At 47.7% G+C, this 16,445-nt stretch overlaps 1 protein-coding gene across 5 annotated transcripts in view; it reads right to left on the bottom strand.

Moving 5' to 3' along the window:
* Positions 1 to 87: 87 nt before the first annotated feature.
* OSBP2 (oxysterol binding protein 2) overlaps positions 88 to 16,445 on the bottom strand; it is a 33,100-nt gene continuing 16,742 nt past the window's right edge. For 3 of the 5 annotated variants that reach the window (XM_039332506.1, XM_039332509.1, XM_039332511.1), the window contains 12 exons: positions 12,341 to 12,591; positions 10,978 to 11,170; positions 10,415 to 10,538; positions 9,763 to 9,829; positions 8,803 to 8,967; positions 7,632 to 7,877; positions 6,624 to 6,744; positions 6,111 to 6,214; positions 5,815 to 5,910; positions 5,136 to 5,323; positions 4,719 to 4,939; positions 88 to 4,320 (listed from right to left, as the gene is read on the bottom strand). In XM_039332506.1, coding sequence (XP_039188440.1) covers positions 4,178 to 4,320; positions 4,719 to 4,939; positions 5,136 to 5,323; positions 5,815 to 5,910; positions 6,111 to 6,214; positions 6,624 to 6,744; positions 7,632 to 7,877; positions 8,803 to 8,967; positions 9,763 to 9,829; positions 10,415 to 10,538; positions 10,978 to 11,170; positions 12,341 to 12,591 — 1,919 coding nt within the window. In that variant the 3' untranslated portion in view covers positions 88 to 4,177. Of the gene's footprint in view, positions 4,321 to 4,718; positions 4,940 to 5,135; positions 5,324 to 5,814; positions 5,911 to 6,110; positions 6,215 to 6,623; positions 6,745 to 7,631; positions 7,878 to 8,802; positions 8,968 to 9,762; positions 9,830 to 10,414; positions 10,539 to 10,977; positions 11,171 to 12,340; positions 12,592 to 16,445 lie in introns of those variants that run through there. The other 2 variants (XM_039332507.1, XM_039332508.1) reach the window with 2 other exon arrangements.

Raw genomic sequence — 16,445 nt, 5'->3', positions numbered from 1 at the left:
ATATTCAATAAGGCATGAAAGCTTTCTTACTTCCTTTCTCACAAACCCTACTTCCACTGAAATAGGCCTTAAAAAAGACAAGCCAAGCACAAAAATCCCTGTATCTTTTATTGTTAACATAATTAAAGCTGAACTGAGAGAAAGAGACAGGAAAACATCACATCAGCTCAGATTTTTACAATGTAAGAGGATCAGGAAAAAAATGCTACAGTTTGTGGCTCTGATTTTTGGAGGATTTGTGTGTATGGGGGGGGGGGAAGGATTGCTGGAGATACACAGGTGATCCTGTTGAAGAGGAGATCCTTGCAACGTGGCCTGAATTGCTTTGAATGTCCAGTGCAATGTGTCCACTCCAGGACACGCTGCATTGTCTAATGAGGGAGAGCAGGGCCGTTGCAAAAAAACGCCCCTAGCTGGACACGGAACAGGTACCTGAAGACACAATGACCAAATCCATGTTTCTTCAATGTAGGTTCCCTATCCCATAATAATCTCCAGACAAATTGGTTAAGTTCATGTTTCTCACCCTTGGCCACTTTATGATCTGGGGGCCTTCAACGCCCAAAACTCCCTAGCCAATGTCGGGCGTTGAAATCCACACATCTTAAAAAGTTATCAAGGTTGAAAAACATTGGGCTAAAGGATTGGGTGTTGTCATTTTACGGAACACAGATTAAAACCCAGAGACAAGCAGAATAACAGAGTAACAGAATGGCAGAGTTGGAAGGGACCTTGGAGGTCTTCTAGTCCAACCCTCTGTTCAAGCAGGAGACCCTACCATCTTGGACAAATGGCTGTCCAGTCTCTTCTTAAAAGCCTCCAGTGATGGGAGCACCCACAGCAAGGCTGCATTTTAAACCAGGAAATAAGAGCTTTAAAGAAACTAAAGAAATGATTTCTTCCCTAAATTAAGAGACTTTGGCACACATACAGTTCAAACATATCAGGAAAATTTCTTTTTTGTGCCATCATTCTTCATTTCCACCCCCAGGATCTCCCCCCCTTTTTTTTAAAGAGAAAAACTTCCCAGGAGCACATAAATTTAAGTAAAGTTTACAATCTGCTTCCAATCTGCTTTTGCTATTGCAGGTGGCACTTGCTGTTGGTGAGCCATCCACACAACCTTTTTTTCACCGTTGCAAGCGAATGCACAAAGGTTTTCAAGCAAACCCTGGCTTGGAAAAACTCCAGCCTGGGTTTTATGAAGGTCTTCAGGAATCTGACACCATCCTCAAGCTGATGCTTTCCAGATGTGTTGGCCTACCCTACCAGCTTCCATCGTTCCCAGCCGGAGTTCCGGTTGATGCCAGGGAAACACAAGGAGCTCAACACATTCAGAGAACACCAAGTTGTTTCTTCTGGAGAGCATAACCTTAGAATCAAATTTTGTCTACAGCAACATTCTTCAACCTCAATAACTTCAAGAGGTATGGACTTCAAACTCCCAGAAGTCCCCAGCTGGAGAATTCTGGGAGTTGAAGTCCGTATCTTTTGAACTGGCTGAAGTTGTAGAAGTTTGGCCCACCAAATTTGTTCTGACTTTGGTTTTGGAACAAATGACACCCCACAAAACTACCCCACTTTGGCCACTATCCATCAGGCAATTTTTGTGCAGGGATCCTGAATTCCATAGGATGCAGCACAGTTTGTACATCTTATCCCACTACTTAATTTTACTTAAGGAAAAAAAAGGGGGGGGTGGAGTAGGAGGAGGCCATTGTACCCTGAAAGGATCCAAAACGTGTTGAACACATTTGTACTATAAAAAGATTCGGACAGAGAGACTCCGTCTTCATTTCTTTGCTTCTTCTAGTTACATACCCATATAAATTTAAACAAAATAATTTTATATATATTTGTGTACATATATTATATATATATAATACATATAAATTAGAAACAAATAAATAGAGATTAAAGGTACACTGCCATCAGCGATAAGAGTACACTGATGTTCAGTCGCTATTGTTATTCCGTATACAAGGTATGTGTCTGTGTGTGTATATGGGCCTAGCTACGATGTGTGAGCGTGTAATGGGTCCTCCAGGATAGGGGATGTGGGGATTTGGCCAGTGTTATCCCACGTGGATCTTGCCGTGCCTTTAGCACTCTGGAAGCCAGGGGAGGCAAGACCCCTTAGGGACAGCCCCCCCATTATTGCTTGTTTTTGTCCCCCAGGAGAGAAATGGTCCACTTCTCAGTGAGTGCTGATGAGATGCCACCTTCGGTGGGGAGGGGCTGTTTCTGCACAATGGCAGGATGTGCTGGGGCTCTTTAGTTGCCTGTCCTGTTGGGCTCAAGGTGGGGGGGGGGCTTCTCCAAGCCCCAGCAGTTCAGGGCACCCCCCGAAGCAGTCTGGCCCTGGGGGATGATCAGCTGGACAACCGGGAAGAGGAACCAGTACGGCAGGAATCCTCACCTACAAGAGGGGAGGACTTCAACTCCCAGAATTCCCCTGGCTAGCCATGCTAAGGTTGAGAATCACTGGATCTGGCATCCTGGACTGGGGCAGAGCAGGGCCAGCACAGAGAGCAATGTGCTAAGGGTCCCAATGCACCACCACTACCATCACCAGCAGCAGCCAGTGCCCCCCAGGTTGACAGGGACTGCAGTCCCCAGAATCCCCGCCAGCAGAGATGCCAGCAAGGCCTGTCCATGGGAGCAGCAGGTGGAGCTACGTCTCCTGTGGAGAAAGAGAAACGGAAGCATATCTCAATGTAACCGACTGCGCCTGGGATGTTGGCTAAGGAGGTAGCTAGGCTGGTGACCGCAGGATGCCTGAGCTGACCAGAACCAAGAGGGCATTTTGCTGGCCCCCTCTTCGATCTTCTACCCTTGCCAGTTTCCTCTCCTTCATCTGAGGAAGAAAATCTTAAAACGGCAAGACGGTTCTCTGTTTGTGCGTGCGTGCAGGCACAGATGTGCTTTCTGCACACATGGAGCCAGCTGTGTTGCAAAGGTGATTTTTGCCCAGGGCATCCCAGAGCGGGCTGAGCATTCATCCAGCCTGCAATGCTCTAAACCCAACAAATATCCTGTGTTAGTGATGGGGACCTGGCTAGCAGGACAGCAAACTAACCAGCTTTGCCCGAAAGGCGAAAACAGGCCATGATTCAACCGAATGGGGGGAATGCTGAGTGTTTGATCCTCGCCTAAGCTCCCGAGCAGAGCTGTCCAAAGCAAATGAAGGAAAAAAGCAACCGGAAGGTCGGAGAAGCCAAGGTTTTGCTGTGGCTGCCTTCCCTGTTCTCCAAATGTTGAAAAACAAAGAGAAAATCTTAAAAATCCTTCCGGGAAACACAGCTGGCCTAGGAGGGTAAAGAACAATTTCTCCATCGTCGTGTTTAATACATCTTCAAAATCAAACGTCAGATCACTCTCCACCACATTTCCAGACTGGGGGCTGCAAAGAAAACTCAACCCTGGACAGAATCAGGGTTTGAATCCCTCCCTACCCTGGAGAAGAAGGACAGACTTCTTCCAAAGAGCTAAAGAAAGAAGATTGGCCCCCCACTCCACCCTAGAGAATTTCGAGGATCCCCCAAGAGGGTATATGGAGCTGCCTGAAACTTGGGGGAATGGGGATTATCTGCAGATTAAAAGTAGGGTTCATTCCCACGTGGCAATGAGAAATCAGAGGGGGAAAAAAAAGTCTTGAAACACTCACCATTTCCAATAAAAGAGATGCATCTTTGGAACTCAGAGCCTTGGTTAGTGAAACCGAGGCCTTGAAAGCGAAGTTAACTGCCACCCCAGAGGCAGGTTTAAAAAAAAAAAAAAAAAAAGAGGGGAAAAAAAACCCTAGCAAACAAACAAACAAACAAACAAAAAAACACCCCACCCCATTGTGTCTCAAATCCTAACTGGTAAGCTTAAAAAAGTCACTTAAAAAAATCATATGCCATTTTATTAGTGCATAAAAATAGCTTTTGGAATCCCTGTTTGGTTTGTCTTGTCTTACTCTTTGTTTGTTTGTTTTTCTTCGCTTGCATTTTTTTTGTTTTGTTTTGTTTTGTTTTCAATTCGGGATTTATTTGAATCTCTGCATGTTTCTCCGAAAAGTGGCTGGGGAGGTGGGAGGGGGGAGGGCAGGAGACCACCCAGAGGGGCTCAGCTACCGGCCCTTCCGTCCTGCCACGGATGCAGAGGCTTCGCGCCCGGCGCCCACGAGCTCAGCTCAGAAGATGCTGGGACACTGGCTCCAGTCCTGCTTCTCTTTGCTCTCCCAGTAACCGCCCTTGTAGACGCACATCAGCTCCCCCGTCACCGGGTCCACCTTCCTTTCAAACCACATTGGGATGTAGCCCTTGTAGTCCTTGCCTGCAAAAAAAAGCAGGGGGGAGGGGAGAAACACAGGAAAAACACGCCCCACACAGGTTTTGGTGCTGACACGGCAAAGCCCATAGATTCTCACCAACTGTCTGGGACAGGGGTGGGGAACCTTGGCTCTTGTATGACTTGTGGACTTCAACTCCCAGAATTCCTGAGCCAGTGGGGAACCTTGGCTCTTTTATGACTTGTGTTCCCCCCCCCAGCCTCATATTCCCTCGTGTGAAGAGAAACTTAAGGATCCCTCTGTAGATGTTGGATTTCATCTCCCACCTGCCCAGCCACCAGGGCTATAAGGAGGGATCGATGGGACGTGTAGTCCAAAAACATCCTTCCTTGTAACCCAGCCGAGAGACCAGCTGATCTCAAGGGCGGTTTCTTTCCGGTACCTTCTGCCAGCGCTTCGGCTGCCTCGACTTCCCGCTGCCGGCGCACGGCCCGTTGCTTCTCTTCTAAGCGTTGTTTCTCCACGTTGGCCTCGTCCCATTTGCCGTTCTCCATCAGCCGCTGGTCGGGCCTCAGGCGGCTGTCCGTGGGAGCAACGCCCTCTTCTGGCTCGTTGAGGGTCAGTGCCAGTTTGGAAAAGAAGTACATATTTTCGGCATTCTCCCTGGAGACAGACGAGCCGGGACTGGACTTAGAGAAGCAGCGGCTGGCACCGGCAGGGGCTTCCCTGCGTGGTGCCGGCATTTGGTCCTCTACATTCGTGGAGCCCCCATAATAATCTGGGCCTTCTCCGCCGCCTCAGAATGGCCAATCCCACAGCTGGCCAACCCTTAAGCCCCAAGCCTGTTGGGAGGACTCACGGGAGGGGATATTTCTTCCACAGGACCTTGGGGGACAAGGTCTGGTAGACCGTTTTCGGAAGCTTGCCTTCCGAAATGGAGTTTCCCTGGCTGGCTTCGATGATCTTGGAACACTCCATCTTCTCGTCCCATGTGCCGGACATGACGTAGTGCTCATTGCCATCGGCATCCATTACCACCCCCGTCACCTGGGAAGGAAAACCAGAAAGAGGAGGGTCCGTGGGGGGCTGTCAGCCCCACCAGGTAGAAATCAACTCTACGGGTAGCCTACAATGACTTCGACTGAGATGGGATAACACAGGGTATCTTAACCTCGGCAGCTGGAAGGTGAGTGGACTTTAACTCCCAGAATTCCCCAGCCAGCTGTGCCGAGTTGATTTGTTATTGCAACAGCCATATCTGGGCTCAAAGTATTTACAGCCAAATCCAGCTCCTGCCCTTTCACATAGTCCCTATAAACTATTTCCCTTTGTTACTGGAACTGTCTGCTTTTCTTCCACACCTGCTTCAGTGTCCTTGGAAATGCCTCAGGCTTTCCCAGTAGTCAGCAGATTTGACAAATTTCCATTTCTCCATCTAAACACTTTTAAAGCAACACTTCCCCCTCCCCCTGCCCTCCTCCAACTCTAATGGCAAGAAGAAACAAATAGGCTGCCAAGGTTTCATTCTTGACAGTTACCTTCCGGGGGATGTCTCTGGAGAAGTAACTGTAGGGTGTGAATTTCAGCTGGCATTTGTCTTTTGATTTGTGGTTGAGGATTTCTATGTCACCAGACTGCACAAAAGAAAGAGAATTTGCCCAAGGGGTTAATTATCCATACTGACAGAAACCAGAATCAAGAAATCAGGAAAAATGGTTTCCTTTCTTTCTTATTTAATTCAAATTTAAAAAAAAATCACTGACATCACTGACGTATCTCTTTATTCACCAAGTGATTTTAGCAATGCTGCAGGATGAGGCCCGTCCATCCTTACCTGGTCAATCCAGAGTTTTCCCACAATAATATTGTGAACTGTGGATGTCACTTTTTGCCAGATATAGTGATTGCCGCTGGAGTGGAATTCGAGGTGGATGGTGCCTGCGGCAGAAAAGTAACCTTACGGTTAGAATATAAATCTCTCTATACAGAAAGGATTATCTCTGTAACTCTTATTGGATTTTTGCCGATTCGGATGGCAGGACGAGGCTTCATTATTTGTTAATTGATAAAGGAGGATGAAGAGTTTTTCTTTTTTCTTCTTTTTCCTTGTTTATGTTAGTTTTATTTTTAATCTTAGCGTTTTTAAACTTTAAGAAAAATTATTATAAAAAGAAAGAAAGGAGAAAGCAAGGAATAACACTGTGGCATAAACTGCCCAGCCCCAGAGAATCGGGCGGCACCTGCTCCATCCTGCTCCGGAAAGCATCTCGACTATCAAGACAGCCGAGAGATCTGGTGTTATTATGAAAAACGGTCATGAGTTACTTTTCTTTCACTTTTTACTCACCCAGTGGCAAGATGGAAAGGTATTTGCCACGGAATTTGCTGGCAATGGTGATCTCCTGCCACAACGTCCAGCCACGCCTGGAGTACACATGGTGAGCTGCTGCTGGGGGGTGATGGCTCACCTGGAGGAGAAGAAACACACCTTGTAGGCAATTCTCGAAGCAGGATCCTCGAAGTGCTCTTTAGCAAGATTTATGGAGACGTCTCGGAGGGGAAGATTAACAAGGATCCCAGATTGAAATAGTGGCGCATAGCTGTAGCTTGGGTGTAGGATGAGGGCGAAGGTCCATTCTCCGAGCTTGCGGGCTGGTTTCCAAGCATTTCGGTACCAGGGTGGGTAACCCCTTCAGCGGAGTTGAGGGGACGTCAGTCTCGGTGTTCTGTTTATAAGGGCTTCAGGTGTGGGTGTTCAAGGGAGGGTCTTCTGATGGATATGGTAAGGGCTCAGGTGTACGTCATCAGTGAGAGTCTTGTGATGGGGAGTTTACATCAGGAGAGGGTCACCGGGAGGTGAACTGCTGGTGGGAGGATCGTAAAACGGGGCAAAACTCACTGAACAAATGTCTCATTTAATAACAGAAATTTGGGACTCCATTGCGGTCGTTAAGTCAAGGACTAGCTAAAACAGGCCAGTTGGAGACCCCTCCTGCTCTTCTTCTCAGCGCTTGAAATGGAACAAGCGGTTACAGGTGCCAATAGCAGCATGAAGACACGGCATAGACCGTCACTCAAGAGATTCAATCACTGCCCCAAACCCCAGTGAGTCTCTTCTTATCCTCCCACACAACATAGGATTAAATCTGCCACAATTGGAAAGATGGGATCCTGATTGAATAATTGGATTTTAGTCATAAGGTCAGCAGGTGGAGGAAATGGGGAAATAAGGAAGGAGTCTCTTTTTGCAGGCATCTGCGGAGTCCAGCCCCTCTGAGCTGGCAGCCTGGACCCAAACCCTACAGCACCTGGCCCTCCCCCGCCTCCTCCCCCCCCCACCGGTTCTTTGGCTCACCTGCTCAGAGAGCGAGCGGAAGCCAAGCTCGTCCAGGCGGTCCAGTTCGAAGGTCTCGCCCAGGAGCGGGTTGAAGGGCTTGGCGGTCCGCTGGACGGTGGTTGAGTAGGAAGACACGGAAAAGGCCGCCACGAAGCACATCTGCTCAATGGCGTTCTCACACCTGACCGCTCGGTCCAGTAGCTCGTGATACTCCAGGTCTTCGGTCAGCCTCTGCAGCATCGAGAGGGGCTCGTTGAAGTTGATCTGCAGGGAGAGGGGAGCAGGCAAGGGGGGTTAGGGGGAGTGGCAGCCCTGGGGGGCTTCACAGAGCCGCCCGTGGTCACGTGATTTAGATTCGGATGCTTGACAGATGACTCACATTTATGACAGTTTTTGCAGTGTCCCGGGGTCACATGACCCCGTCTGATGACCTTCCGATAAGGGGAAACCAGATTCACTTAACAACCAAGTGACTAATTTAACAACTGCAGCGATTTGTGGAACAAAAGTGGCGAGAAAAGTCACGAAGTGGGGCAAGGAAGACTCACTTGTCCAATTTCTCACTTAGCAACATACACGGCAGGCTCCATTGTGGTGGTAAGTTGAGGACCTCCTGTACTACAAAACCCCTCTGTACAGGGGATAAAAGAGCCCAGACGGTGGATGAAAAGTGGAGCCACCGGTCACAGCTGAATTACACTGACCAACAAGGTCACTTGGGAGACAGACAAGCCCTGAAAATAAATATGCTTGCACAAAAGAGATGTGTGTGCTGACCGCTGAAGCTTTTGTCGTCTGCACAAAAAGTTCCTGGCAGACCAGAAAGATTTAATGTCACGTCAAAGGGCGATTACGATTTCCGATGCTTCCCAGTGTGGCTCCCTTAATCAGGAGGCTGCCATGAGCCTCGCACTGGCAGATTTAACAGTTTGGTTTGGCAGCTGCCCTGCTGCTCTTTTACTGGGCTGCCAAGCAGAGATACTGGATATGGGGATTATTTACGGGTTGCAATATGGGAACTCTTGGGAAAAAAGAGATCTGGAGTCCTATTGCTGGGTGCTTGAGGAGAAAAGACTGTTTGGAAAGGGAAGTGCATGCCTTTCTCTTACACAGCTGGCCAGTTTCACACCCAAGGCTAAACTCTAAACCTCATTTAAAGGGAAAATTAAAAGTGGAGGAAACCACTTACAGGCATAGGGATCTTGGACAGTTCTTTACCGATGCAATTCTTCATTATGCTCCAGAGGTTAAGGCTGTAGTTGGGCTTGTCTGGAATTTCAGTGCGCCTCTTCTTGTGGGTGACACCATGCTTGCTTGAAGCACTGAGGCCAGTATGAGTGGAGGCCTCAAACACCTGGAAGGGATCAAATCCAAGTTAAGGACAATTCAGTGTGGAATTTCCAGTTCCCCACCCACCCTTGTAAGCAGAGCCCGTGATATGCTAAGCCAGCTTTACCAAAGGTGTTTCCCCCCCCCAAAAAAAGGCAACTGGAATTTCTTTGTTTTTGCTTAAAGACTTTCTGCAGATCAGAAGGGAAGAAGCTCCTTAGATGAGAAGGGAAACGTCTTCAAGAGAAAACAAAGAAAGTCCAGTTTCCTTTTGAAACAAAGCATCTTTGGGACAACAATAACCTGGAGGGCTGAGAATCTTCAAATAGGTTAAGTCGGTTTATTTAATGGTGGACTTGAGTTAATCCATAACTGAAGGAGATCCCAATTTATGCCAGACTGTAAACCAAGATTGAGAAATGGTAAAGAGTGGACCTCACTCAACAAGCTAGCCCTAAGCCAAACCACAACAATTCACATCACGGCTTCACATACACGAATCTAACCACACACAGAAGGTTAAACGACAGAATCAAACAGTGAACTAAGGAAGGGGAGCACGGCAACCATACTCAGAAGCAAGCAGAGCAAGGCAAACTTCGCAGAGGATGCAATGGGGTTCCCATAGACTTGAGACACATTAACTGCACGTTATCTTCCCCAGCCCCAAACACACACAATCACACAATCCAGAACGAGAACTAGGAGGCCGCTTCTCCCAGCAGCCCAGCCTGGAGGTGGTCAAGCTGCAGCCAAAACTATCATGCAGAGACAGAAACCAAACTCCTGACTGCTCCTCCCAGGGGTGGCTGATACTCACACTGCCGCCCAAGGTCCAATCGTCTGAACGACCCTCGCTGCCCACGCTAATGTTGCTGCTGGTGCGTCTGTGGGGGACACAAAAGTGACAATGGCAATGCCAAAAGCGATGGGGCATGGTCTCCTGATGCGCTGGCCAGCCTGGCCAGGCTGCCCCAGCAGGGCCCGTCAAGTGGGGCCACGGAGAAGATCACAAACAGGGGTGGGGTTCCAATATGCAAATGCACCACCTGGCATTCTGACCCCGCCCAGTTTCTCCAAGCTCTGGGTCTAGGAAACCAATGGGCAGGTGGGCAACCTTCCCTGCAGTGTGGGGGTGTGGGGAGGTGTCAACCAGGTGAGGTTGGGGAGAGGAGGGAACCAGGGGACCATAAGCAGGGTTAGAAAAAAAATGTGACTTTGGAAGAATCAGGGGTTCAGGAGATGGGTAGTGATATAAGGTGGGCAGTAGTTCCTTTAAAAAAACAAAACAAAAAATAGTTCCATTATTTTATTTATACATTTTAGGCTAAACTCTCCCGTCCCTCTCTTATCTCCAGAATGCAGGATGAGATGCTGGGCTGGGGAATTCTGGGAGTTGAAGGCCTCCCATCTTTGAAGCCGCCACGGTTGAGAATCCCTCGCTCAGACCACAGACAACGGCTCCCACCTACCGGTGATGTTTTGGTGACTCCGCGGCTACTGTGATGAAAGCATGAGCGTCTTCCATAGCATCAAAGTACTCCGTCTCCTCATCTTCATCACTGGCGTCTCCTTTTCCACTCTGCACGCTTCCTGCTGGGAGAGACGGAGAACCCAGACCTCAGCCCTTGCCACATCTGGGCACCTGAGGTGCCAAACGGAAGGGAGAAAGCTGGGTGGCTATTGGTTTCCCATTGGATCTCAGACACCATAAGTGTATGTTTACCATTTGGGCTTTCTGGGCCACAAAACAAGAGCTGAACAGCATCATCGCCAAATGCTGGTTATTAAGCAAATCGCTGCAGGGGGCTGGACTAGAAGACCTCCAAGGTCCCTTCCAGCTATTCTATTCTATTCTATTCTATTCTATTCTATTCTATTCTATTCTATTCTATTCTATTCTATTCCATTCCATCCCATCCCATCCCATCCCATCCCATCCCATCCCATCCCATCCCATTCCATTCCATTCCATTCCATTCCATTCCATACACCATACCTTATTTTCTATTCTGTTCTATTCTGGGCCACTCACCTCGGGAGGCGTGAGCAGTGGGGTTCGCGGAGAGGCTGGGCGCTCCCCGACAAGCCCGTTCTAGGTGGTTGTGCTGCTTGGCCAACTGCTCAATGGTCTCCTCCAGGCGGATGCGCTGCTCACATTCGTGTTGAAGGGCCCGCTGCCACTTTCTGCTGTGGGCCTCTGCAAGATCCAGGAAGTCCCGGCAGGCCTGAGGAAGGGAGGCAGGAAGGCGGGAAGGGGTCAGAAAAGGGCGGACATCTCCCTGGGAGGACGAGCTGCATGCAGACAGAAGAGAAGCCGGCACTGAAAAGGGGCCCAGGATGGTTGGTAAAGCAGACTCTCCAGGTGGAACCTTCCGGATACTTAGCAACAGCAAGGGCACTTAAGACTTACATACTTCATCTGGATATTTTTTTCAAACGGCAACTGGACTCCCTTTCTTTTTCATTGAAGATGTTTCGCTTCTCATCCAAGGAGCTTCTTCAATTCTAACTGAATGGTGGGGAGTTCAGGATTCCTCAATCAGAACTGAAGAAGCCTCTTGGATGAAAAAAAGCCCCGAAAACCTCTCCAAGCAAAAACAAAGGAAGTCCAGTTGCCGTTTGAAAAAAAAAAAATCCAGAAGCTTTCAAATGAGGCAGAAGCTGGAACAGAGTTCCAAGATGCTGGCGGGGAAGGAACAGCCAAAAAAACCCATCTCAGGACACCAGAGTCCATCAGCCACCGCAGGATCCTTTGCTGCTGCTCAGTTTAGCCAGTAAGTCCCATCACCGACTGGACTGGACGGTGGTGACGCTGTCTCTCCGATAAATCACCCAAAGCCATTTCTTAGACTCCTCTGTGCCCCTCTATGCCCCCTCCCATTTACCCTTTTCACCAGTTCTTCCCTATTAGGAAACACCTCCCGCACTGCCCTTGTGCCAGATTGCCACTTCCATATTGCCACCTCCTCTCTATTTCCTCCTCGCTTACTCAGTCCAGCAGCGCTTTATGCTTTCCCTTAATTTAGATTTTAAATCCAACAGGGGCGCCTTGGGACTCGCATAATCAATATATTATTTCTGTGTTTATATGCTATTCCGGGGAGAGGGGAATCCCCCTCGAATCGGTGTTCTAACAGAGGTTTGCATTTATTTTTCAACGCTTCGTAAAAGCAGGTGTTACATAAAGAAGGAACTCAAAACAGACAACTTGAAATCAAGGGAAAGAGAAAGCACCAGCCCTGCCTGGCTGCTCCTGTCCCGCCCTTCTCTATTTCCACCCCCTCCTTGCCTTGGAAGGGTCCTCCACCTGCAACAGGGAGGGAATGCTTCCCGTGGCACAAACGCACACACACACCCCTCCCGAAAATATAACCAGCCGCCGGGGCTTCGCTCACATTTATCATAGCATTGGAGGTGATCCTGAAGAGGGTGGCTCGCTCGTTGACCGCCTTGATCTTTTCCCCGCTCTCGGCCGGCAACTTGAGGTTCTCCAGCTCACTCAGGGACCTCTGGAGAGCCGCCCCGTGCTTGGCGATCAGGTCGTTGAAAGCGCTGAGGTCGTCCAGTTTACCAGAGAGGTGCTTCAGGGTGCCATGCACTTCGCTCTTGTCAGACTGCGAGGTGGATTCCTCGTCGCCCGAGTCATCTGTGAAAGGGAGGAGAAAGGAGGAGAAGGAGGAGGAGGAGAAAGAGAGAAAGACCATAGTTTCCATGGTTACCAGCTGGACAGCACTAAAAACACCGTGGTGATTTGTGCACTGATTAAGTGGGAACAACACCTGGAATTGCACCTGAATCCCCCAACTTGCAGCCCTACAGAGGCAGCAAACGACAATGCCCGAGGTCTCAATCCCTGTGTAGAGGACAAGCTGGCTGAGCCCAGGAACCCATGTCTGACCGGATGATGGACCGGCATCCGGACTCAGCCCAAGCCATTTTCAAGAGCGGAAGCAGCGAATGGGAGAGCTTTCCAAGTTCCTTGCTGAGAAGTTGCCACTGATTGCCTTGTCCCACAGTTCCCTCCAGCATCCACACAACCTTTTCCTCAGACAGGTGGATTTCAATCCCAGCACCCTTGGAGGAATGGGGAATTCTGGGAGCTGATGTCCACCCGCCCGGAGGGCAGTTTGGAGAAAGTTGTCCTTTCCACACTCCATAACGGGCTAATTTCTTTTTTCAATTGTTATATACAACCAGCTATTGATTCCTCCCCAAGGGTGAAGGAAGAAGCTAAAATTGAACATGCTCATGGATTTATGACCTACGTCCTGCTGATGCCCAAGATAAGGATAAGTGGACAGGATTAAAAAAAAACCCTCTTAAATATTAATGGAAGCTCAAGTAGCAGCACAAAACAACTGGAGGCTGGTGCAGCTTTAACCTTCATTAACGGAGGCAGGTTGAGCAAGGGAGTTTATTAACACAGACAGCCTCTGCATACAGGACCCATCTGGAAACCTCGTAAGCTATCAGAGAAATTTTATGTGTGTTTTTTTAAAATTTGTGAAGTACACAGAATCTGCCTATTATTCTAATAAATGGAGGGGGGGTGTTCTAACATGATGGCCTGCTTGCAAAAAGGAAAGGAGAAAAAAAGGAAAGAATCCATGCAAAATACCCACATTGTTTATTTATGCAACAAGCAGCTCAAAACATGCCTTTTTAATCATTAGGGGAAGGACGTGGACCAGGGTCTGTTTATGACGGTTCCAGCAATGTCAACAACCTGCCAGCAAATGGAAGCAAAATCCATATCCAGTCGCAGGATACCAAACACTGTTTCTGATTACTTCTGATGAATCCAATCTTCTTCTCTCTCTGACTGTGGGAAAGGGAGGGATTGCCAGAAATTCCAGCAGATAAGAAAGGGAGGCAGATCCATCACCTCTGACTCCTTTCCATTTTGCATCTGCTGTCCCTTCAAAGGCACCAATCAAATAAAATCATTTAGAAGCAGCTATTTCAGAGACAAATCAATCATGACTGTGGATAAAATAAGACACCGCCTTCCACAGCTGCCAGTCAATCAACACAATGGACAATGGACACACGAACACGTATACACACTTCTAAAGCCTTGCAAACTGAATCAAGCTACACAACAATTCAACTTAGGCTGGGGACTGTTTACCTGGGAAGCCACCTCAGACGATGAAAGTTTAAGTGAGAACTATCCACCATTGTTGACCAAACATGTAGCGATCAAATATAAAGGGGCGAATAACTCACCGAGGCAGCAGCTGTCCAAGGTCAAATACAAGTTCAAAACTGTCAAGATGGAACCCCCATTCTTATTTATGATGGGTTAGCTTGGATCAGTCAACTGAAGAGATTCGACAGCCATCTGTCGGACATGGATGTCCTGCCTGAGCAAGGGTTGGACTAGAAGACCTCCAAGGTCCCTTCCACTTTCGTTATTCTGTTATGGTGTTTCTCAAACTTGGCCTTTTAAAGATGCGTGGACTTCCAACTCTCAGAGTTGAAATCACTTCATCACTAGAGGTTTTGAAGAAGAGACTGGACAGCCACTTGTCTGAAATGGCACAGGGTCAGTTAAACATTGGTTTAAACGAAAGTCTGTTTGTGCTCAGGAGGATGCATCATGCATCTCAGCCAGACCCCGTACGCTGCTTAAATCAATGCAGACTGCAATATCATTTCCTGCCTTCTTGTATTATAGAACGTTTCAAAGTCAATTTCATAAACAACTGTGTTTTTACTTTGGATTTATAGCACACCACAAACCAGCCACTCTCCTAGGAACTGCTGTGTCTTTAGATATGAAGGCAGCTATTTTTAGACCCAAGCTGTTATTTATTCTCTTGTATAGAAAAGATCAGAAGCTACCAGCCATATGTTCCTCTAAGATCTACCTCCAGCTGGTTGGCTTAGGTCCTAGGAGAACGCACAGGGTCACAACGGGCTGCTGAGGACAGTGGACTTAATACACTGTGGGCTGCGTTTTTAAAAAATACCCCTCTTTCATTTCTGCTCATGGAACCTGGATGCCATTATTTTCCTGCTGAAATGCAAATTCATGCAGCAGCCCAGAGGCTTTTCAACTCGCTCCCAAATGGAACCAGCTCTGAATTTTGAGTTATAAACATACATCTGCCTTTTGGCGTAAAATGATGGAGCAGATTTTAAGCACATTGCCATTTGTTTTCTGGAAATAAAAAAAAAAACCCTATTGTTTTTAAAATAACCTGTTAAAACTTGGATTTTTAACAAGATGGTGTGGAGAGAGAATTTTCCTATGCTTTTGCACATTCAGGCCTATAATTATATACCCACAGGTACAGAAAACCTTTAGGGAAGCCTACATGATATTCTTGGTTACCTTTTTCTGTGCAGAACAAAGTATCACCCAGTTTTAATTGCTGACGGTGCCTGCAGGACTGTCAAGAGAAGGGAGGCTTGCTGACTTTTGAGGCTAATGAGGTGGCAGCGTGGAGAGTTTTATTTCACAAATGCAAAGCACAGATTATTGGTTTGGTTTTTTTTTTTTTTTTTTAAAAAGAGCCTCTTTCCCCCTCTCAAACTTTTCTCAATTTGGCAACCCTCACTTCTCCTCGCCTACAATTTCTGTTGCCCCCAATCTGCACAGCCAGCAGGATAGTCAGATCTGAAGACGCTGCTGGAATGAGAAGCGAAAGGTCTTCAAAGAAAAACAAGGAAGTCAGAGCCGAGATCTAATTAAGGAGTCTTTTTCAGACTATTCGTGGTGGAGGAATCTACCCGAAAGAGCAGGGCAAGCCGAGGTCTGTTGACTCCAACCACAGTCTGCAAAAGCTGAAGAGGGTTGTGGTGGCAGAAAAAGAGGCCGTCGCACAAGAATAATAATAAAGTTGGAAGGGGTCTTGGAGGTCATCTAGTCCAGCCCCCTGCTCAGAATCTTTACCTTCTCCTCTCTCTTCTGTTCATCCGGGGAAGGAATATCCGCAGTTTCTCCCAAGAGAACCTAGAGGGGGGCCTTTATCGTACCAATTTAAGAGCGATGAATAGTAAAGGGAAACTTCCATCCATATTTAATAGCTCTTCCTGCTCATATATTCCCACCGAAGTCTTCCTTTAATGGAAGCTGCAAATAAAAGCTGAGGTAGCAAGATCGTTAATGAAACTGGCTAACAAGATGAAATACAATCTGTTTCATTGTGTAGTCTTTTTTTCTCCCTTTCTCTCCTTCACAGCCAAAGCATCAAAGACATTCTTTTTATACATACATAACACAAAAATAGAAAACTATCTCCCATCTTTGGCATGAAGCACTGCTTAAAATTCAGCTTTTTTTTTTTGCAGCATAAAAAGCTTCAGAAAAATGATGGATACCTCTGCACCAAGAGGCAAAAGACTTTGCTGGAAATTCTTCATTGAAATGGCTCCAGAATCCATCCATCCATCCATCCATCCATCCATCCATCCATCCATCCATCCATCCATCCTCTCTCCCTCCCTCCCTCCCTCCCTCCCTCCCTTCCGTAAAATGGGGCAAAACTCCTG

The sequence above is a fragment of the Crotalus tigris genome, unplaced genomic scaffold (genome assembly GCF_016545835.1).
Source record: "Crotalus tigris isolate CLP2741 ecotype Arizona unplaced genomic scaffold, ASM1654583v1 scf7180000024461.5605484, whole genome shotgun sequence".
Classification (NCBI taxonomy): domain Eukaryota; kingdom Metazoa; phylum Chordata; class Lepidosauria; order Squamata; family Viperidae; genus Crotalus; species Crotalus tigris.
Note: the sequence above shows the minus strand (reverse complement) of the source record. Positions and strands in the feature narration are given on the sequence as shown.